The 24608-nt window shown below is 38.7% G+C and overlaps 1 protein-coding gene across 3 annotated transcripts in view; it reads left to right on the plus strand.

Annotated features, from left to right (window-relative positions):
• Positions 1-22327, plus strand: part of bcl2b (BCL2 apoptosis regulator b) — a 58239-nt gene extending 35912 nt beyond the window's left edge. For 2 of the 3 annotated variants that reach the window (XM_048163874.1, XM_048163877.1), the window contains exon 3: positions 19552-19757. In XM_048163874.1, the coding sequence (XP_048019831.1) occupies positions 19552-19618 (67 nt within the window). In that variant the 3' untranslated portion in view covers positions 19619-19757. Of the gene's footprint in view, positions 1-19551 lie in introns of all 3 variants that reach the window. The other variant, XM_048163876.1, reaches the window with a different exon arrangement.
• The last annotated feature ends 2281 nt before the right edge of the window (positions 22328-24608 follow it).

Raw genomic sequence — 24608 nt, forward strand, 5'->3', positions numbered from 1 at the left:
GTGGCGGTAGTAGGAGGGAAAGAAGACTCCGTAGATGAGCAGTTAGAGCTTCTCAGAGAACGTTTGAATATTTTGGAAGAACGTCATAAGCAGTCGGTTGATAGTATTTTGAATAGAGAAGATGCGATTCGTGCTTCAATTGATAGGGTGGCTGGGAATTTGAAACAGTATGTTGATGAGAAATTGAAATATTTAGATGAGACATTAGTGGCATGTCTTCAACGTAGAGATAAGAAATGGGAAGAAGAACTAAAAAAGAATTTTCAGAAGAGCCGTTTGTCTTGGACACCTGCAGATAGTTCTACGCCTACTGCAATTAGTGGTCGGGCAGGAAGTTCATTAATCATGCCCCAAGCGGCTCCTGTAAAGCCTCCCATTCGTATGGATTTTCCACAATTTGGTGATTCAAGGGAGTCTGTTGATGTTACAGATTTTATTGAACAATGTGAGAGTTTTTTGTCTCTACGACCAATGAGCGATCAAGAATTATTAGGCACGTTGAATACTGTGTTGAAAGGGCCAGCCCGAAGTTGGTGGTTGGCAACACGTGCTAAGATAAACACTTGGGAAGATTTTAAGAAAAGTTTTTTAGAAGCATTTCTGCCTATGGACTATGAAGCTGAGATTGAGGAACAGTTGCGAACAACGGTACAGGCCCCAACACAGTGTTTGAGGGATTTTGCATATGATTACCGAGCCCTATGTTTAAAGTGGCGGCCAAATATGTCAGAAGAAGAGATGGTTAGGCGTATTCTTAATGCTTGTAACCCCAGGTTGGCCAGTGGGTTGAGAGGTTTGGTACCTACTGTTGAACAGTTGGTTAAGATTGGCTCCTTGATTGAAAAAGATTGGAGCAATACTAAAGAGGTACTGGTCCAGAGTGCAGTCTACTGGTGTGGATCGTTCTTTGAGGAAGATGGGGAAAAAGGGACATGATAGGGGAAGGGATGCTGAGGTGGCTATTGTTTCAGCAGTTCCCGACCTGTTGGTTGTGCCTGTTGGAATTAGAGGTTTTAAGGGAGATGCTGTGTTTGATACAGGATGTACATATTCATTGATGCGCAAAAGTTTGTGGGAAAGAATTAAGAAGGAGAATGAGTTTTTGGATCCTTGTATTGGTCAAAAGTTCATGATGGCTAATGGGCAAGAGAGTCGAGCCATAGGGAAGATTAATTTGCTCGTTAACCTCCATGATATCCATTTGGTGGTTACCATCCATGTATTGGATGATACCCAGTTGTATATGCCATTGTTGCTGGGGTTGGATTTTTTGTGTGCAGGTCAGGTTACTTTAAAGCCTTACCTTGGGAAATACATCTTACAAGGGGGTAGGGAGTATAAATTCATTCAGAAGACAGGTAGTTCTTTGCAGTGGGGAGAGCAAGTACCTCAAGTGAATTTTTATTATGCGGTCCAGGAGTCAATATCTCAGCAAGCTTCATGCCCACTTTTGTATGAACAGCCTGAAATTGTAAGACCGTTGCTGGAAAGGTGGTCATCAGTGTGGACTGAGCAAAGAGGGAAAACTGATATTACTTCACATAAGATTCTAACTACTGACGAAGTACCAGTGCGGCAAAGAGCTTATAGGGTATCTCCTCAGAAGCAGATAATTGTAATGGAGCATATTCAAAAGATGCTGCAAGAGGGTGTTATTGAGGCATCATCTTCAGCATGGGCTTCTCCTGCTGTTTTGGTACCAAAGAAGGATGGGACTTTTCGCTTTTGCGTTGATTACCGCAAGGTAAACGCGAAAACCCATCATGATGCATATCCCATGCCTTTGGTGCATGAAATCTTAGAGTCTTTGCGTGGTGCACAGGTCTTCAGTTCATTGGATTTACAGAGTGGTTATTGGCAGGTGGCGATGGATGAGAGCAGTAAGAAAAAGACAGCTGTGATAACACCTCAGGGGCTATTCCAATTTAAGGTTATGCCTTTTGGGCTACGAAACGCTGGTGCCACCTTCCAGCGGCTTATGGAAAATGTCCTTGGTGAGTTGAAAGGGACAGTCTGCTTTGTGTATATTGATGATGTGATTGTGTTTTCACAGACACCAGAGCAACATTTACAAGATTTGGAGGCTGTTTTCCAGAAGCTTCATGTAGCTAACCTTACGTTAAATGTAAAAAAGTGCCATTTTTTCATGTCCCAGATAGTGTTTTTGGGGCATGTGGTTTCAGGTAATGGGGTGGAGGTTGATCCGGGGAAAGTGCAGGCAATTTTGGATTACCCTCGCCCCAGTAATTTGAAGAGTTTACAGCGTTTTATTGGCATGGTGGGGTGGTATCACAAGTTTATTCCCCACCTTGCTGATACCACTGCTCCCTTGAATAATTTGAAAAAGAAGGGGCAACTTTGGGATTGGACACCGGAATGTCAGGTAGCTTTTGAAAAATTAAAGCAAGCATTGTTGCAACCACCAGTATTAGCTTTTCCAAGCTCTGACCATTCGTTTCAAGTATATACTGATGCCAGCAATGTTGGTTTGGGGGCTGTCCTGATGCAAAATTTGGATGGAGAGGAGAAGGTTATTGCTTTCGCCTCCAGGGCTTTAACAGGAGCAGAGACAAGGTATTCAACAGCAGAAAAAGAATGCTTAGCGGTGGTCTGGGCAGTAGAGAAATGGCGTCATTACTTGGAGGGTAATACCTTTGATGTATTTACAGACCATAGTGCTTTAACTTGGGCTTTTAATTGTCCAAAAGCTACTTCACGACTGACAAGATGGATCTTGAGGTTGCAAGCTTTCTCATTTCGGGTACATTATCGAAAAGGCTGCTGTAATGTTGTACCCGATGCTTTGTCCAGGTCACCAGAGCCACCAGAAGGTGATGCGTATGTTGCTGTGGCAAAAACGTCCTGGGCAGATTTACCAGTAACTATGCATGATATTGAGAAGGCTCAAAGAGCTGATGCTATGTGCGAAGATTTAAGGCAGCCAGATGTAGATCCCACTCCAGGGCGCATTGGCTATAAAGAACAACAAGGAGTTTTGTACCGGGTAGTGCCATCTAAACATGGTGGGTTTAATTATCAACTGGTGGTTCCCGTAGAGTTGAAATCACAGTTTCTTACCTACTTCCATGACAGTCCATTTGGCGGCCACCTGGGTAGAATGAAAACCCTTTTGAAGATTTTAGAAGTGGCATGGTGGCCGTCAGTTAGGAAAGACGTATGGGATCATGTTCGTTCATGCATTACCTGCCAGAAGTATAAAGGTGATAACCAAAAGCCAGCAGGGAAGATGCAAACAACAGAGGTTCTGGCCCCTGGAGAAATGCTTGGTGTTGACTTTATGGGGCCGTTCCCTGTGAGTAAGTCCCGTAATACCATGTTAATGGTTGTTGTAGATTACCATTCAAAGTGGGTTGAACTTTTCCCTTTGAGGGATGCTAAGACACCAAAAGTTGTTCAGATCTTGAAAAATGAAATCTTTACCCGTTGGGGTGTTCCAGCCTTTTTGGTTTCTGATCGTGGACCCCAGTTCACTAGCCAAGTTGTGAGCAGGCTGTGTGAATCCTGGGGAGTGGTACAGAAATTAGCCACTGCTTACCACCCTCAAACTAATTTAACTGAAAGGGTAAACAAAGTTTTGAAAACAATGATAGCTTCATATGTCGGTGAGCATCATCAGGATTGGGATCGATGGATACCTGAGTTTCGTTTAGCTATAAACACAGCTGTACATGAAACTACTGGGGTAACGCCTGCATTGCTGGCATTGGGTCGAAATCTAAGTGGCCCTTTGGAACGTATGATTAATAAAACGCCCATACCGGATACGTTGGCATATAATACTTTGCAAAAGCAACAGGAAATACAGGAAGAAGTGCGCAGACATGTTGGTGTAGCCAAATCCAGACAAGCTAGATATTACAATGCACGACGCAGAGATGTACACTTTGAAGTCGGTGATCTAGTCTGGGTTAGGGCTCACCCTTTGTCTAAAGCTGAAAGTAAATTCTCTGCCAAACTTGCGCCACGATGGTTAGGACCAGCTAAAGTAGAGAAAAGACTGGGTCCCATAACATATAGAATTTGCGGGGTGTTAAGTGACAGGAAATCAGATACAGTTAATGTAGTTAATTTGAAGCCCTTTTTTGGCCCCGATAAGCCGTAGGCTGGGGGGGGGGAATGTAATGGTGCCCATTAGCTGAGGCTGATTCTTGCATATGATTGAATACATGAACAATGTTTTGTTTTTCATTTTTTATTTATTTATTTTTTTTTTTTTCATGTATTTTGTATGTATGTCACGTCATGTTTACTCTGTGTATTTGATATGGGAACAAAGTTTTATAGTAGGATGCGGAAGAAAAGTGTGACGCGGAACTAGCATGTTGATTGTTGTGACGACTCGGGTATATATAGGGAGAACACCAAGTTAAAAAAAAGGCTGCGGTTCCGTTCATGCGGTGACTTTGGACTGGCGTTCACCTTTTCGTGGGACACTTCGTCGAAGCTCAGAAGGATGGGCCCTGTTTTGAACTTTGAACTGAGTCAACGTTAATGCCACGAGTGAGCTGCGCTGTCGATAGTACCGGTGCGGTAAGCAGCGGGGGTTTAAATGTGTGAACCGCTGTGTTCTGCTTATGCTTGTGAGTCCTAATGACAATGAAATGAATGCATCGGACGGAGCACGCGTCAATATGCTGGCGTGTAGGCGGTTGGAGTTGAAATGTCTGAACCGCTGTGTTCTGCTTATGTGTGTCACGAGCTCAAATGGCTTCACAAGACGTGTTTGAAACAGAAGAGATTTAGAAAAAAAAACCGGACTTTGAGGAACGAATTGAGGGACTTTGTGGACTATGACGGAGTTGAATGCTTTCTCACTGATTATGTGTTGTAACTTGTGTGGGTTTTTTTTAAGGTATATGATGGTGTATGATGTAAAGATATGTTTGTCTGAAAGATTAGAAACGAGGTCAATACATGCACTGTAAGCAAGACATGATGTATGATGTGGTTTTGATTTATATTGAGCTTTATTATTGTTGTTTTTTTTTGTTTTCTGGTCATTTTGTTTTAGTTTGGTTTAACAAATGTTTTTATGCAAACGCAATCAGATTCCAGCCTATGCCCCTTGAAGCGTGCTGTGAAATCCCTTATAATATTTGATGAGATATAAGTGGGTCTTTACAAGTGTATTGTCAGTTTAACTAGAACTTTGACAGTTTTAACCAAAATCTGTGACACAAAACTCAATGTGTTGACCAGTAATTAATTCTGTGGCCAGATTCACAAAACATTCTTTAAAATGAACACTGGGCATGCAGGTATGTTTCAACTAAATTGGGGTCTGCAGTGTTTCCAAAAGTCTCAGTTTTCGAGGGTCAAAAACTCTGGAGTAGTTTGGACACCAGGTGTAACCATAGCAAAAGTTGTGCGTTTTAAAAAGAAAACACACTAGTGTAAACGTAGCCTTAGTCTTCTTTTTGGTAATCTGCAGCCAGTGCAGAAAGACAGCTTGAGGCTTCCATTATGTTGATCAAGTCTTCTGCAAGAACTGCCATACAATCAGATAACACTATTAATGCCTATCATATTCTCCTTAAGAAAATATGTGTTCTTCAGAAAATATCCAAGAATTTTTAAAGAATTTTTCCATTTTTGCACATATGGGCATTCTTACAATATGATAACATATTATCTTAATAAATGTGAATCTGGCCCCTGGTCCTGGAAGACACTCTAAGGCTACATCCACACGAAGCTGGAGCTTTCCCTATCCAATCTTTTTTTTCTCGTCTCAAGAAATATCTGCGTACACATGAAACCACTGAAACCGACTCAAAACGATGTAGTATACATGGCAGATCAGTATGTGGCGCTGCAATTCTGCCACAGGGATACACTAAAAATGGAGAATAAGACTTGGAGCATGCGCATAAACCTTGCACGCTGTATACAAACTTTAGTAAAGCTTAATTTTAGTAAAGCTAATAGGCTCCGTAGCTTCTGCAGCACGAACACAAGCGTGTAGTCCGCTATTGTTGTTGTTGTTGCTGTTTTGTGCCGTTAGCGGTGTCTGACTAGGGTCGACACGTGGGGTGATGGCATCGTTTCACAAAATATACGGATTGGCTGTACACACAAAAATGCAAGGGCGTCATTTTCAGATTTATGCACTCTGGGATCCGGTTTCAAAAAATAGCGGTTTCACCTTCTGAAAACGGCAGATCCATTTGGACGAACTGCCTATACGATACAAAATTTTTGCGTTTACATCTAAACTCATCTTCGTGTGGACGGGCCCTAATTCGAATTGATTCAGCCTTCAACTGATACGCAACTTACTTCATGCAACCTCTCACTAGTTAGTGAGCACTTGGATGCAGACACTGTATTTTTTTTTATTTTTTTTTTACCACAGTTAAATGACTTCAGTTGAGCTGGTAGAGATACTCAAATCATTTTTAGGGCAGGGCTACTTGTTGGTCTGACTAATGATAGGCGAATGACTGTTAGGGAAAGAGTCATTACTTTTGCAATTCTCTTTGGTGGCACAGTAATTAAATTCACTTTAAGTCTGCAGCCTTCGATCAACTGAATGAAGATAGATACCTTTGTCATTATAAATTCTCTGCTCAACACTGATTAGCTTGATTAATGAGTGCCTTGTAGAAGGAGGATAGATTGAAATCGGCATCCAACTCCATACGCCCTTCCACCAGGTGATGACTCAGCTATCTTTTGCCAATATCTCTGGTCTCCACATGCACCACGCCTGCCCTTTCGGACTGCCGGCTCTTGGCAGATACAATAAGGACATTTTTATTAGATTAGTTGCCAGGCCTGGCCTGTTTATTTATAGCAGGGGTGGCTGCTTTCTTCCCTTCTCCTCAGGGAAAGGGCAGCACACCCACGCACAGACCACCGCTAACAATGCATTAACCTCCGTCATCACTATTCAAGGTGGGGCGATTGAAAGCTTATTTCACACAACAATGTCTGCTCTTATTTGTGCATTTCCTCAGGCTTTTCCAAGTATTAAAAATGGTCATGAAGCACATGTGTAAATATAAACATCAGGTACTTTTCACACAATGAACATGTTGTATATGGATTGGTGTGCAGCTCTATTGTCATCTGGTTTTCTGCTGTACAGAGATGGCCCAATGATTTTTGGCTCCAGGCTGTGTCAGCAGAAATTCATCTCAGTTGCCCCGCCTGCAAGTTTTTTCCCAGGTGGACACCGTTTTAAAACAGCCATGTGGCTGCTGCAAGCTTGTGTCTAAGATCGTTTAGCCAGACTATTGTCTTGCGGCACAAAGTCTGGTGATCATCGCGGGCTATTATGGCCAAGAACTGCCACTTAGGCAAGAAGAAACCAACTGACCGACAAGTACAGCAACCAAACAACTACTTATTTTTCTGTACCATTTAGGGTGGGTTTATTTCAAATAGATTATACAACAATAATAGATCTGTATGGAAAGAAAATGATGCAAGAGTCTCAATGAATGCTTGAATTTGAAACAGAATATAGATTTTATTCCTGGTTAAATGATGTTTTATTAACAAAGTTCGGGAGGAGCATGTTCAAATAATCTATCCAATCATCACGTCATCTCAACCAGCAGTCAACAATCAGTAATCAACATATCTACCCAATCAGCATGACTGCAGGCCTATATATAAACAGTCAACTCACCCATGATTCCATGACAGTTTTCAGCATCCCTCCACCACCCCATCTCCTCACACTCACCTGGTTACTTCCTAACCAAATACTGAGCTCGGAGCCCTCTCCCCAACTGTCAGAAAAAAAGGTACGGCGCTTGTTAATGGGGTGTAGTACCCTAAGGTACAAAGGGAAAAGGTACTGATATGTACTTTTAAAGTACTAATATGTACCTTTAATGTACAGTACTAATATGCACATTTAAAGTACTAATATGTTCCATTTAGGGGTAAGTAAGGTACAAAGATGTACCTTTTCACTTTAGTACCTTAGGATACTGCCCCAGTGACAGCAGTGTACCTTTTTTTCTGATTTATTTGTAAGTGTGTGCTCGTGAACTGATAAATATGCATCTTGACTCCTTGAAGTTGTATTGCTGTCAGGCAATTAATGAGCTACTGAGGCTAAAACTAGCTTGTGTCTGGTTCATGTTTTAAAAACCAAAATACTGTGTGCGCCTAATTCATATGATTGTAGTTCAAATTCTTGTCAGTTTCAATTTCATTTTGAAACATGTTAGAAGGCAATTGATCATTTGTTCCAAAAGTACATTTCATGGTGGAACAACAGTTTGGAGAGAATCTTGCTATGCTATGCCCATTAAGTGCTAAGATTTTCTACCACCATAGTAACACAAGAACACTAAAATATAGGCCTATATTATGGAAGTATGTTCAATGCATTGGACAAGCAGTTACATCTACATATGCATGCTTGCGTGAGTATGCTTTCTGTTCTTAGCATCTTCATAGATAAAAAAGACACCTCGGCACCAATGGCTATTCCCTTAAAAACTCCTCTACTCACTTCAGGAGGTCCATTAAGTTTAATCTAATTGAATCTTTTACAGACAATAGCCTGCTCTAGAATTAGATCATTGTTTCAGCGAAGGTCATATTGGATTGATGTTCTGCAGAAAATAAGCAGGGGATGATATTCAATTATAACGTCACTCTGGTTTCCATTGTTCATTGTCCTTTGTCTGTCTTTCTTGCTGGCTTCCCATCCAAAATTAAAAGACCGTCACTCATTGCTTAGTCCCCAAACTTTGATTTACATGCAGTTAGTTTGGATGAGAAATGTCTATTGTGAAAAGTTCTGGCAAAATGCTATCCCACAATTTATTAAAAATCAAATTTCTTCATCTCAGTGAAGCATGAATGCCCAATGAGATATTCTGTGTATGTGCACACACTAGCACTGACACTTATTTGAATATTTATGTGGAGGAACAGGTCCAATTGCAGATAATTTAGAAGACTGCAGCGACTTATGCCAAGTCAGCTCGGCTCTCAGGTGCCTCAGGTGTTTTCCCATGAATACTAACAGTGTTCTTCTGGAAACCTGCCAGCCGCTGGAAAACACAATGAAATGACAATGTGTGCAGGATGCACGGAGCGTCATGCAGATGAAATATGATAACACAACAATCGAATATACAGGACAATATTGTGTGCTATCTTACAGTACCTATACTAAAGCTTCAAGTCCAATGCTTTGGGTTGATTTAAAATGGGATATGCAATCTCATTTATTCTCTGAGACCTAGTTATGCCGAAGAATATGCAGGTGCATGTGATACGGCAGCTGCGATTACTGTGGTATGCTTGTCATGTTTAATTAACTGTAAGGCAGGAGCACTGTCGCTCATTTTTCCCCCCCGGTAGTCATGTCGAATCAATAGCCATAGGTTCTCCCTCCCCACTTTTTTTATCCAAGGGCTCAGTGTCCTCACTACCTGTTTGCTGTCATGTCTGGCTTTTTTGGTAGCGAGTGCAGAATTTAAGTCCCCTGTCATCAATTTGCCACTCAGCCAGGTCGGTGGACAAACACCCCTGAGACTGGCTTGCTGACCTTATTGTGTGAAGCAAGCTGGCTGTTTTTTTCTCTGTGGAAATTAGTCCACAAATTGCTTAACACTGTGTCCTAACCAGGCACAATGCGACAAGATTCAAACTAGTAAAGTCATTTTTCAATTCTCACTGAAAGAGAAATATTGCCCAAAGCAACAGACATAGCCAATTAGGGCAAATGTGACAATTAAAAAACCAGCAATTAAAATTTGCTATGGATGGGGCCATGTAGAACAACTTGACAAAAATAGGCTTCACGGTGGGAGTTTTCAAGATTTGCAGGGTACTTTCATGAAATCAGAATTGGCATTTGTGGGTTTTTGTCTGTGTGTTTGCTTTGTGATGATACAAATGCTAGTGTATTACTAAAGTAACTTGTATACAAGTTGACAAAATTAACTTCATATAAGTTAACATATATACACATTTAAGATTTGGAATTCTCTTTCAGGAAAATGGACCAAAAATATTGATAATTGCACAGATTTCTGTCAAACAAAATACTCTCTAGATCAGTGGTTCTCAACCAGGGCCCCAACAAACTTCAGAGGCCTCAAGATGACTTAAATCATTTTAAATGATTTAAAACAAGACAAAACAAGCATTAAAATAAGCAGAAACAACTTAAAATCAAGATATCTCTTAGTATTTGGTAATTTTTATAAAGAATATGCATCTTTCTAGTTGTTGGCAATTTGGAGGCCTGGAAGTGGAAAAAGGTTGGGATCCACTGCTTTAGATGACTTGATATGTAACTGAAATAGAAACAAATCTTTTTTTCTGTATTGTGACATACATCAGAGTTAAATGAACTGTCAGAAAGAAAAAATGTAGAGTGAGTTCTTGGTTCAATCAGTGATTGTTGTTTGGATGGAGACAGATCTGAATGCGAGCGTGCAGTTGATTGTAAGAATGGGGTGGAGTTTAAGTAGACTGAGGGGCCGTTTACACAACACCATTTTCAACTTAAAACTGAAACCATAGTTTTTATACATTTTGGACATTCATTTACACCTGAAAACTGGGCCTGAAAACACAAACTTTTTATAAACGGGATTCAAAAAGCATGTTTTTGAAAATGATGCTATCCGTGCAAACTAAAAAATGCAAATTTGTGAAAATGGTGATGTCATGCACATGCTTATTATGTGTTCAGTCTATAGGTGCGTAGTGTTTCTTTACAAAATGACATTGCCAACTACTGGGCTGGCAGCATAATAGAGTTAGTAAATGGGGATCGTTTTTACATCATAGACCAGGGGTGGCAAACTCCAGTCCTGGAGGGCCTCAGCATTGCAGAGTTTAGCTCCAACCCTGATAAAAACTCACCTGACTATAGCTTTCTTGCAACTGCTCAGACCTTGATTAGCTTATTCAGGTGTGTTTGATTAGGGTTGGAGCTGAACTTTGCAGGACCGTGGCTCTCCAGGGCTGCATTCGAAAACTGGAAAATGCTGCCTTCTGAGGACACATTTCAAGGAAGTAAGGCATCAAGGCACGTCCGAATCCATTGTTAGCTTCACTTCCTGTCTCATGAGATACCTTCCTCAGATCGATTTTTGAAGGAAGCATGGATGTATCCTTAGCTGCCTTTGATATCCCACAATCCTGTGCTTTCCATTCTGTGACAGTTGAGCTAGAAAAAAAAAGATGGCATCCGAAAGTTGCGTTTGCTGCTCAGTTTGTGTATAAATGTACAATTTTGACCAACATATTTCAATTTTGATATCATTTCTATCGAGAAATTACTACTGTAATAATTAAATATTTGTTTCGTTCTCACCAAAGCTCGCTCTATATTGCTGTAGATCATTAAACTGATAGCCTGCCTCAGAAGTCTGTCCGAAATCAGTTTCGTGAGGTGCCTTCTTGCACAAACGTTGCCGTACAAGTCATTCTCTTATAAGACAGCGAGGCAGCAAGACAGCTACCTAGGTTTTCGGACGCAGCCCAGGACTGACGTTAGCCACCCCTGACGTAGATGTCTGTAAGCGGAAAAAACACAAAAGAAAACTTTTCCATATTTAGTATTTTGTTTGTCGTGTAAACGTACCCTAAATTACTGGAGAACTCTGGCATACGTCACCAGAGAGAAGTCTCTTGTTTTTACTGGAAGATTGAATTATGACAGTTTGATTACAAACTGCAAAAAAATAAAATAAAATAAAGCATTAAACATGCATAGATGAATCATTTACAATAAGGTAAAAAAAAATGCAGACAAAAATTTAAAATAGATGGGTGAAATTCCATTTCATTCTGAAGGAGCCGCTGTTACTGTCATAAAATGGATGATGCTCAGGTGCAGTGTAAAGAATATTGTGAATTAATTATCTGTCCATTGGAACCTACTGTTTGTTTCATGGGAACCCCTAAAGCAATCCAGGCACTTTCCTCTCTATTTTTTTTTCTTGTTCCATGATGCTTTATCACATTGTGGCTGGTTAGGACAAAACTCAGTTTAGCATGAAATCACAAAAGATTTTTTGTGCCGTGCCTATGTATGCTGGAAAATACATTGCCATAACATGTAAAGATGATTTAGGATTAGGGCACACCTTATCACCACCTGCTTTGTCAACTGTGTTATGTCTAGAGGTGTGCACTGTTGAGTCTATTTACATTATTTATTTAAAAACCATTGGTTGAGTTCATAGATTGTTGTGTAGACCCGCTTTTGATCTCCACCACATCATGGCCATTTATCTGCAGGATTATTTGGCTGTTGGTTCTATTTACAATATGTACCCTCTCAAACTCTCGCTAATATCTCTGAACTCATGTAAAAACCTGCCCTGTTCTCAGAGGGTCAAACAGAGTTCAGGAGTTCCTCATTATAAGATAAATGATTCTGCACATTATTTCACATTGCTCTTCATAAGGATAAAGTAATGGTGTAGACACAATGAAATTATGAAAAAGCTAGATTGTGTTCATCCAATTTTTTTTTTTTTTTATCTAATTTAAAGTACAGCTCCTGAAATATACTATATACTTACCGTGTATTTTTACTTAGCTAATTTTGCCAGTTGATGTAATTGGCAAATAATTTCAGCATATGTTATCAAGGAAAGGCTGCTCTCCATCTGTTTTTAATGTTGTTTTAATTCAGGATGACTCCCTTACTGTTGTTAGAATAGTGACACCTTGCTGTAATTTGATAAACCGTCATTAAATGCCAGCATTATATTGTTTTTTGGAAAATATTATTTGATGTGATGACAGGGAAGGTTTTGTTTCTAGGGAAATGGCCCCACATCCCTAAGTTCTCTGTTCATGAGAAAACACAAGTCTAGCAAATAATGTGGGTTTGTAGCCGCAGAACTCTGGCAACTGCGACATAAGGACAACGACTCCCCCATCACTCTCCTGTGGGAGCCTTCAGGGAGTTTTCATTATTGTGGGCTTTACACGGTAGAAAGAGAGCTGAAGCAGATTTCCAACAAAATGTTCCAGATTTCATGTGGCATGCGCTGAAAGAAGAGGGACGTGGTTGTTTGGTTGTGTGGAGAGGGAGTCTTAAGCCTCTGCGCAGTCCTACTGACCTTAAGAACCGCTTCTGCTGATGAAAGCATTACTCCTTCACTCCAGTGAATACCAGCCATCACATCACAAGATGGGGAAGAGCAGCTTCAAAATGGGATAATGAAGAATAATTAATTTAGCCCATTACTTCTTTGACCTATATAACATGTAGAGGACATCCCAAAATTTATTATCAAGAAAAAAAGAACGTGACCCAAATTTTTTACTTTGAGAAATTTTTATGACATTTATTTTTATGGTACTTTTTTAGTTTTAAGTAAAACAAGCAAGTGCAATAGTGGTCATAACAATTAAGATGCAGACTTTCTTAGTCATAAGGAATATAATCATAACCTTGCATAACAGCCTTTCAGTCACAGAAAAAAAATACTGTAGTGGTAACATGATACATGTTATCAGATGGTAATATGATAGATATGCACCACATGACCGATTTATATGATATGATCTTCTAATTGGCCGGTTTGGCTATTGCAGTCATTTCTGTGAGGACAAATCTTAATGGTTCACCCAAAAATGAAAATTCTTTCATCATTTACTCACCTTCCAAACCCACAAGACTTTAGTTCATCAGATATTTTTAATGAAACCTGAGAGATTTGTCCCTCTATACATTATAATACATTACACCAAAACTTTTTGAGCTTCAAAAAGATCATGAAAAGATGGTAAAAGTAATCCATATGAATCAAGCCATTTAATTCAAGTCTTCTGAAGAGACACAATCATGAATGGATTTAATTAGGGCTTTTATTTACATATAAACATTGATCAATGCACATTCATAGAGCTCATTAAATGTGCTTGTTTGAAACGCTCTTTTCACATGGATTAACTTTACGCACTTTTTAAAGTGTCAGAGTTTTTTTATCATTTTAACAGACATCTTGTGAGTTTGGAAGGACATGAGGGTAAGTAAATGATAACAATTTTCATTTTTGGAGAACTATATTACAACATACAATGAAATTAAAGAGAATTTTGTGTATTGGGCTTTTCTGTTCCATCATGTCCATTGTAGTAGAACTTGACTGTCCTGTATGAAATGCAAAATATAAAATGTAAATGTACACAAACAATAAATTGACTTCTAAAGTCACTTGCTGTAATGTCTATTAATGCTTACTAGTTATGCTTGAACATTTTGTCCTTTTTGTAACATCATGTCCTATTTTCAGATGAACCGCTCTAGAGTTCGTTTGGACGTGGACGGAGACCCAACTTTTCAGGGGTCTCGCTCCGCTTGTTTGGTGCACACAAGGGTTCGGATGGCAGTGTTCACACTTATTCAAATGAACCGCACTAACAGATCAATCGTACAGAGATCATTTTTATTGAACCAAACATGCCAAGTGCAAACACACCCTGAATTATGTTAATTTGGGGGCTTTTTAAAGAAATATTCATATGTGCAATTAATAATGATTAATTAAATGAAGTAATCTTATAATTTAATTAAAATTCTGAATCAATTGACAGACTTATATTGAATGATTACTATATATACCACAGCATTTACATAGTACTTCAAAGAACACCACTGCATTCCCATGGTATCGTTCAATCATGACAACTCTCGGATGATTTTGGATATGACAATGTTAATGTATTTGGTCTGCTGCTGAATTGCTGCTGCTGTAGAGCAAGTACAGGAACTTGCTACTGCCAATATATACGCTGATATGATGCGAGTAAGACATAATGCTGCTACACAAACAGCATATATCAAAAACCCATAGCAGATCTATACAGGTGGAGCTGGGGAAGGTGGAGGGCTTTAGAGGAACTCTGAAGCGCACTGCAAACTGCTATAGTGAATGTAACCAGCCATTTAAATGTGTGAGCAACAAGCTCATTGGCTGCAGAAGTGACATGAACCAATCAGCTTGTGCCAGTAGTTAATGCTGTAATTATCATCAGCCTGCGCCTTCTAGAGTTTCATGACTGAACTATGTATATAATACTATTGTATTGTTTGGTCCTTTTTTGTCACGTCACTTACCAGGATATTACTTAGGTCCTATGTACTGTAACAACCTTAAATTTATAACACTCATGAATAAAAGTATAAAGCAAGAAACATACAGTTGTCTGGGAAATTCTTGTGAAGTAGTTCACTGCATCTTCCGGAGTGAAAGTGTTGCAAAAAGAGTGTCATTGGAATATCTGATCTTGTGACAGCCATCAGTTTCTGGAAGTGTATTTATCTATCAACATGAGGGTAATGGAAAATATATGCTACACTCCACAAGAGGAGTCACATGTGAAGTGTGTGTGAGTGAGTGTATTAAGGCCTGACTGAGTGAATGATGAAAGTGTGACGCTTGTTCCTGCGCTCCTGTCCCATGATGCCCACCTGACTCTCTCCCATCATCCGAAGATCTCGTGATTTCCAGCACACCCATGGAGTCAAGAAAGCAATCAAAATACTATTACTTTCTGAATAAAAATGTGCACTACTGAACACTGCCTACTATATTTCAAAAATAGTAAGTGAAATAGAACACATCATGTGCTGTCACATGACCTCCCTACATTTGCATTGTATTTGTATTCATTAAGTTTGTTTTTCATCTAATATTTATATTTTATTTCTGCTTTATTTCAGTTGCTGAAAATTATTTTTTATAGTTTTAGTTAAAAATAATAAATACTGACACATAGCCATATCTGGGTCTGGTTAAAGTTTTGTTAAGGAAGAACTTCTTGGAAATGCAGCCTTTCAATTATTTATGCCTTTAGATTTCTATGGATCAGTGTAGCCTTCCATAACTCCTGCTTGTATTTTAACTCATGTGTCTCCAAGTACTTGACTGAGCACTTCTAGAGCTCTTAAACAAGTCTCCAGGATTTTGTGGCCTCTTAACATTGAACTGTCTCCACCTTTTGGGCAAGTTTTAGTTCTCCAAATGTTTCCTCCTGTTCTCTCAAAGGGACTTTCCATCGATTGTGCATATTGTACAATAGGAGATTTTGGACTGGAATATATGTGTGGGCGAACATATAAAAAGGTTATGCAAACGCACACGCAAAGAGCTGTCACTGCAGTGACTCGCTTCACATCGTTTTCAGTGTGAAGTTTAACAAGGGTGACTTGAAAACCTTATAAAACACATTGCACGGTGGGTGGCATGCAGTGTTTACTAATTAATACCTGAAATGTGCCTTGGTTTCATCAGGGGAAAGCACAATGTGACGAGGGAGTACAACAAAAACAGCCTGGCTTGCATGGCTATTGAAGAAAAACTTGATGAGATGATGATTTTCCCTTGTGGTTTTGGCTCACAGAGAAAACACCCAGAGGTTAATAGATATACACAAATGTTACCCATCTGAGAGGCTTCCTTAAGGAAGTCACATTTTTATTCTCAGCTGTCCTGTGTCTCTCACAGACTACATGGAAGGGAGGATGAGAGGAAATAGTTTTCTGGTGTTTTGGACTGCACCCTCTGAAGCTTCAGAATAAAAGGAAATACTTCCCGTATATCAATTTAAAGGGACAGTTCACCCCAAAACGAACCTTCAACTCTTGTTCCAAACTTGTATGATTTTCTTTCTTCAGTGGAATGCAAAAGGAGAAGTTTAACAGAATGACAGAGCTCTGATTTCTGATACTATTAAAGGAGACAAAGACTCCAAAAATTACAAAAAAAAAAACACAATTAAAGCCCCAATGAAGTATCATAAGAACAGTCCAGCACTTTATACTCTAAGTCTTAAGAAGCCACCTGACCAAAATTTAACCCATTATTTACAAATAATCTCTTAAATCCTATACATTTGTGACTAAATATGTTATGTCAGTTTTTATGTAAATGTTGAAACATACTAGAACAAAAACCTTGATTTCATTGACAAAAACTGGTGTGATGCATCTCAACATGGCATCTAAATGCACATAAATCAGATTTTAGTTGTATTTTGTTCCTCACATGAAGCTATCATATGGCTTTGTCCTATGAAAACCATGCTCTTTTGTCCTTTTTTTGAGATTATATGCTTTTTTATGTATGGTAATATGTAGTAAAAGCTATACGGCACACCTGTATGAATAATTTATGCACATTTTCTAATATTCCTTTATGTTAAAACCTGATAAATGTATATAAAGTCCATTATAATGATACTGTCTACTGCTTTTAGAATAATTATGCTAGGGTATGTTGTAATAATCTCCAACATGCTGTGTTTTGTCCTCTGGAGAGGAACTACTGTAGGAACTCTCCCCCAGTTCAGCTGTATGCACATCCTGTTAAACACAAAGATCCTGGTTCGTGATGCCACTTCCTCTATACGCCTGGTTGCCCGCAGTCGTCATATTAGCGGACATCCTCTCTGCTCTGATTCAAAGACACTAAACATTCTGAGACTACAAACTAACACATGTAAGGAAATCACTAATGTGTAGATAAACTAGTTTCCTGAATGTTGGTCTGGTTTATGAGGTGAAGTGACAGTACGAGATTATATTTCACATATTTTGTTGGTATGTGGCAGTACAGGTTGGAATGTACATGTAGAGTCTGGAAGGCTCTGCTCCTTCACCTAGAGCTCTTAAAGTGAGTATGTTTATCTTTCCATCCCAATGGAATGCATTGACTGCATTCTTACCACTAGGGGGCAGTAGGTGAAACACATTAAACAAGCTTCCCTATAATTTTACATACAGCATAAACTCTATGAAGCCAGAGAATGTTGCAAATATTCAGAACATTTGAATGGAATGATGTCTTGTAGTTGTGATACTTTGGTATGATCAAATATACACTGACACACTTCTACCTGTTCTCCAAAATGTATATTTCTGCAGTCACGTGTAAACTGGTTAACTGCATCTAAGCAAAGGCATTCCTTTTCAAGACGAACAGGGCCCCCGCCACTGTGCAATAACCACAAATTGCCTTTTAGGCTGGTGTTCATTTTATACTCTGTTAACAATGGCAGCTTATTTAATGCATAAATTAAGGTATCCAAAAAATGTATATTGTCATACTTTGTATTAGTGGTATTGTGTACTTAGCGTAATCTGTTTGTTATAAAATGTATCACCTGTATGAAATTAAATCGAATGGAGCTATAGCCTACCTATGGAATCGTTCACAGACAGCATACGCAGATGTTCATGTTCTAGGCCTATTAAAGATCTTCATCGCTGACAAACTATAGGATACGTTTGTAGTCTACAGTGTTGTATGTCTACGGCCATGTCTACGGCCACTTCATCCAATGCTCTTAATGTTCTTAAATTTCCTGTTACGACTCCGAGTGAGAAACCGCTTCAGACAATTCAGTGCGCACAGGAAACTGAACAAATAATTCAAACTTATTTGTGAACCTGTTTACACCTGGTATTAAGATGTGTTTTGGTTGAAAGAATCACAAGTGGACGATGCTAAATATAGGTGTAAATGGGGTCTTGAGCTTTTCCACTTTCAACCACTTCCAGATGTAATTGAAAACGCAGTAGATCAGATCATGTGGTCATTATGGGACATTATGGGAAGTATGCCAGATGGGATTTAAACTGAAGATGCAAGTTTGGTTTGAAGATAAAAAAATGTACCAAGCACAATGTTCTCTCACCATTCCTGATTTCTAACACACAGCATTCGGTGTGGTCTTGCGACTGTCAGAGCAGAAACCAACAACATGTTCTCCAACCAATACGCCTATATAGGTCGTTTGTCACTTCCCTGAAATATGACCCATAGGAGCGTTTACTAAAGTTGCGCCCCTATCGACAACAGGACACTTTCATTTTAATGCATTGTTCCCTTTTATCTGCGTCATATTTCGGGTTTCTTGTAGCTCAATTGGCAGAGCATTGCAATATATAACAATATGCAATCATGTGATCATGTGATCATGCAATCGTGGGTTCGATCCCAGGGAAGGCATGTGCTCATAAAGTGTATATGCACTATAAATCACTAAGGGTAGGTTTAGGGTTGGGATGGGTGTAGTCGTTAATAAAAAAATGAGTTTTGTTAAATGGAAATAGGACAAATGGTGTAAAAAGTCCACACATTGCATTTAAATGAACACGCATTTTGATTGATAACGACAGTTTTTTGTCATTTCATGACGACAGACGTAACAAGACACTATCATTATTTTTACGCCAGCTAGAGGGCGCATGACTTTAAAACGTAAATATATGTCGTTTTTTTTGGAGGACAGTCTAGAAACCAAAGCTGCTGCTGTCGTGTCCATGTGCATTCATATGTAAATTGCACAAGCTTATTTTGTCCATTAGATCGAAAGATCTGAAAAAGCCCATACATTTACCTGCACAAATTGTTATCAAATGTGATTTTAAATGTATAGAGTAGACTGTTACATTTTCTGAAGTAAAAGAAATGGTACTAGTGATGCATTAGCAAACATCATGAATTATATGTTCAATGAAATGCTTTGTTTTAATGAAATCTCTCTCTCTCTCTCTCTCTCTCTTTCCCTCATCAGGAAGCATTTGTGGAGCTCTACAGCAGGCAGAGGGACTCAGTGTTTCGCAGCTCGTGGTCGTCAATAGTAACGGTCTTCGGTCTAGCCGCTCTCGGGGCTGTTGGCTTGACCATAGGAGCCTACCTTGCTCAGAAATGAGGAACTTTCCCTTCCTTTACTCGCTTGCCCTCTCTCCCTCCAGTCAACTCTCTCCACTCTGTCTAAACCCCCTCCTCTGCTTTCCCCAGAAGACATCCATGTCCCAGGACTGCTCCTCTTCAAAGCTTTTCTCCCACTCTCTACAAGTCTTTCTTCTCTGCCTTCAAACACAAAGACAGAAAAGACAGGAAATGAATGCACTGCCGACCCATCATGAGAGGATGGCAGAGAAGATGAATAATGAGGTGAAAGAGACATTGGCGGCAGTGTCATTGGCAGAATTAGTTCAGATCTCAAAGTGAGTTTTAATTGTAGCACCTGTCGGATATTAGTGTTCTTATACATAAAAATGATGGGAAAATGCAAAGGACAAGAAACATCTGGAGGTTTTGAAGATCTGTGGTGATTGAAAGTATCTTTTGAAGACACCAGCACTCTCCAAATGTCCTTTAACAGTCAGATTGATCTTAGGAGACAATCTGCACTAAACTACCATCGTTGGTCTTAGTTGTTTTTGTAGGATTAATTGTAGCTTGTCTTTTACCAAATTCAGACTAACGTTTCTTGCGCTATTGCCGCCATCCTTGTATCATAGTGTAAGAAAGAACCAGAAGAACTGTGAGAAGAAAAAGAGAGAAATGGCATGAACGTTAAGGCAATGTCCCTCTAGCCACTGGATTTTGAAGAAATCTCGAGCTCACTGATTTCAAGATGGAACAGCGGAAAATGGGAAGCCATTTTCTCTTTGTAGCAATAGCAATTTAAAGAGCTTTATTGAGGGCTTAAGAAGGGTTTCCTTGAAGTGCTTGGGGTCAAAAATTATACAAAGAGGACCGAATGGGAAAGTAGTTTTCAGACTTTGAGAGAGCAGATGCATGTGAGCTGGTCAAAAGACCTCTATCTGTACCGTATGCGCAGAAACGACGCTTTATTCTTCTTTAATACTTCAAATACACTGTTGTCCACTAATGTTCATTCATACACCGCAAGAAGCAGTTGGGTGGATCTCAAAACTGTCAAGAGCAAGTTTAGGTCATATTTCACCCCCCAAAAAAACAAAAACAAACAAAAAAAAAACAAACAAAAAAAACTTACAAATGTTTGGGGTCAATGCGATTTTTTAAAAGAAATTAATAATTAATATATTTATTCAGCAAGGATGCATTAAATTGATCAAAAGTGTCATTAAAGACATTTATTAAGTTATAAAAGACTATTTTTCTGAAAACCCTGAAAAATATCAACACACACACGCACAGGGTCTAAAATGCGAGTTAAAACCGCCGTTGACATATATAAAGCACATTTTCCACTACGTTTTTTTACTGTAATGTAATTGTTCAAATTCAATTTGTTTATTATTTAGGGTGAAATGTGACTGGGACATGCTTTCATGAAGTTCCCCTAGTGGTCCAGATTTTTCATCACTATTATTATTATTATTATTATTATTATTTAATTTTCAAAGCATCATGTTCAGGGATCAGTTGGGTTCAGTATAAACAAATAGAAATCTGCAGTAGAAATCCATTCTGTGTTCCTTGGATTTGGTGTTTACAGTTATATGTGCAATCTTTCTGATGTCTGTTCCCAAAACAGCATGCTTAAACACAATCCTGCCGCATGTATAAAGGATTGCCACGCAGAAAAATGAAAAGTTTAAGACCAAAACCTATGAACAAGAGCAACTGTATACAGTGTGTGCCATGGATCCAGCTTTGGTGCTTTTGTATCGGCCGCCTTAGAGTTCACATGGAACCAAAATGAAACTTTGGAACAACAAAGGGACTTACAGCGTTCCAAGAAGGCGACGGTTAATCAATGTTTGCTCCCCTTATGTAGTATCGGAGGTCATGTGCTGCATCATTACCTATGATCTCCTCTACAGACAGTGGCATTGTATGGGGTGCTAATGAACTTTTAAGAAATGGGTGCCCTCTTCAGTAGATCTTACATCCTGAACCAGTCAATGTTACTTGTTATCTGCCTTCATGGGCGTATGTTCATTTTATAATGTGATACTGTCTAAAATACATATACAGTATTTTAATAGGTGGTTGATAGATTAATTTGGAAATCAAACATGTCCAGAAAAGCAGATGAACAGACTACACGTGTAAGAGGAACTTCTACTGACATGTCTGTATGTAGTAGCATGGTCAACCTGTCTGAAAGGATTGAAGCTTTATGTAAAACAAGTTAGCTTTCAAAAGGAACAGTTTATCCGGTTACTATAGTGTCATAAATAGATGCTGTTTGTCTCTAGTTTACAGTTGTGATTTTCTCTGACACTAACATTTGTTATTGTTTCTAATAGATAGATTTCGCTCTTATTTCACCTTTATTTATTTTTAGGTACCTTAAAACAATCATCCAACTGTAAATTCAAAAGATCACGTAGAGTTTATTTCATTTTTAGGTTTTAGATTCTCTGAAAGATTTGGAGCATAAGTATCCTAATTTGCTGAATCAATGCTGCTTAATGTAAAAATGATAAATTCTATAAATTACAATGTAATTGCCTGTTCTGTGTGGCGATGTCATGAATATTAATACTTAATTTCATGTAGTCACTGTTTCTACAGCGGTTTATTTTTCGTCTTAACTGGAGCCCATTAAAATCTATTCTGCTATTGTATTTTCACTAGTGATAAGTCAATTTTAACACGTCAACATAACATTTTAATGATTAAGATCTTTGGAGAAAATTCATGAAGCTTGAGTTGGAAATGTTACAAAAAAAGCAAATGTAAGATATTAAGATGATTTTTTTCTTACACTAATCGCACATAATAGTTTTTTCTTGTAAATGCACTGTAAGCCTGTAATCAAAGTTTAAGTAAGCAGAACTGGCAGATTTTTATTTTGTGCTCATAACATTCTTAACTTGAAAAATACATTTAACTTAAACCTTTCATGTAACCTCAGTGTAAACATTTTTATTAGTGTACACTTAGCTAGCTATAACAAGCTAATTCATGCTAACTTGTTAATTAGTTAACATGTTAACAATAGCATTTTATAGCACATGCTGAATGAGTGCACTTGTCACCAATGGTAACTCTCCAAAAGCCTGCATTAACAGAAACGCTTCTAAATTAGCATAACAAAACAATAACTACTAAATCTCCCACTTAACATTAATCTTGCACACACACACACACACAAAAAAATAAACATTATATAATACTTAATTTTAGCATTTACTCTCCCTTTCGAGTGCCATGGGCAAAGCATGCTAGGAAATAGAAATCCCAGCCCAGTTTCAGTCAAACTTAAGTTCATACAACTCAAAACAATGAAAAAGTTCAGTTTACTTAAAATATATCAGTTCTGTGAATTTGAAAGAAAAAGAAAGTGCTAAATACTCATAGAAGTTGATTTGACTGAACTAATTTGTTTAAATTTGTCCTACTCAAACCAACTAATTATTTTGAGATTTAGGGTTTACAGTGTATTTAACAATTTAAAGAGGGTTGTTTATATATATATATTCTCCAAAAACAAGTCTTAAGATCTTACGCATTTTTGCTTCTCAAGTCGATTTATCTTGTTTTAGGGATTTGGCAATATTTCATTGGGAAACACAACAACATAATGATTAAGAAAATTATTTTTCCATTGTTTAACACATTGTTTAAACTTCAGTGCTACAAGTATGCAAATAGGTTTCAAATCACGATTACATTTTGTACATTAATTAAATCCATTAATGTCTCAAAGTAAAGGTGATTTTACTACAACCATCATGTTAAAATTGAGCTTTTGCTTGAGAAAATACTATGTCTTTCGAACATGTCTTTTAGTTTGATGTTTGGAAAGTTATGTAATTTATATAAATATATATAATATGCTGTATAAATTGACTTTTCTTTGCACTATCATATTTGAGTGCGTTGAAACAGAAGAAATTTATATAAGTCTATTAACAGATGCATCAATCACTACAGCAGGGGTGACCAAACTGTCCTGCAGAGTTTAGTTCCAACTTGTCTCAACACACCTGCCTGGAAGTTTCTAGTATGCCTAGCAAGACCTTGATTAGTTGTTCAGGTGTGTTTAATCGGGGTTGGAGCTGAACTCTGCAGGACAGTGGTCCACCAGAAGCAGGATCGGACACCCCTGCACTAGACCGAGGGTTCTCAACTCTGGCCCTCAAAGTCCACTTTCCTGCAGAGCTCATCTCCAACCCTAATCAAACACACCTGAAGAAGCTAATCAACGTCTTCAGGCTTACTAGAAAATTACAGGCAGGTGAGTTTGATCAAGAGTGAAGCTGAAATCTGCAGGAAAGTGGCGCTTGAGGGCCAGAGTTGAGAACTCCTGCACTAGACTGTATTGAACGCATTGATCTGTCATGAGCACTCTCTGAGCAACACATACTTATAAACATTCAAAAATAAAGGTGAAAAAGGTCACAATGTACAGTAGACACAAAATATATGTCTGTATCTGAATGATCCTGTATTGTGTTGTTGTTACACCTGGAGCAATTTCACTTTGAAGAAAAGCTGCTATACTTTATGTGATAGCAATGCACAGGACACACAAAGTCACCATGCTGTTGTGTATGATCATGTGTCACTGCTCGAATAAGCTACTAGAGTCTAGAGTCCTTCTGTTCCTGCCAAACAAATTAAGATTCAATAAAACGAATTTAAGACGCCACTGCCTCCGTGAAATGACTGATTTATGGTGATTTTTCTGTGAGGTAATTCAAACAAACATCAGAAGGCAGTGTGCTGCAGTCACAGTCACTAAAGGGAAGGACACGCACAGATACACACGAACGCAGATACAGTAGGTACAATGGCCACAAGCACTTGGGGGGGGGGGGGTGTATTTGTTCACCGTGTCCCCTCAACTTCAAAGACGTCCCAGAGCACGTCACATCTCCAATCCCTCATCCCACTAAATGC

The sequence above is a fragment of the Megalobrama amblycephala genome, linkage group LG17, assembly GCF_018812025.1.
Source record: "Megalobrama amblycephala isolate DHTTF-2021 linkage group LG17, ASM1881202v1, whole genome shotgun sequence".
Lineage (NCBI taxonomy): Eukaryota > Metazoa > Chordata > Actinopteri > Cypriniformes > Xenocyprididae > Megalobrama > Megalobrama amblycephala.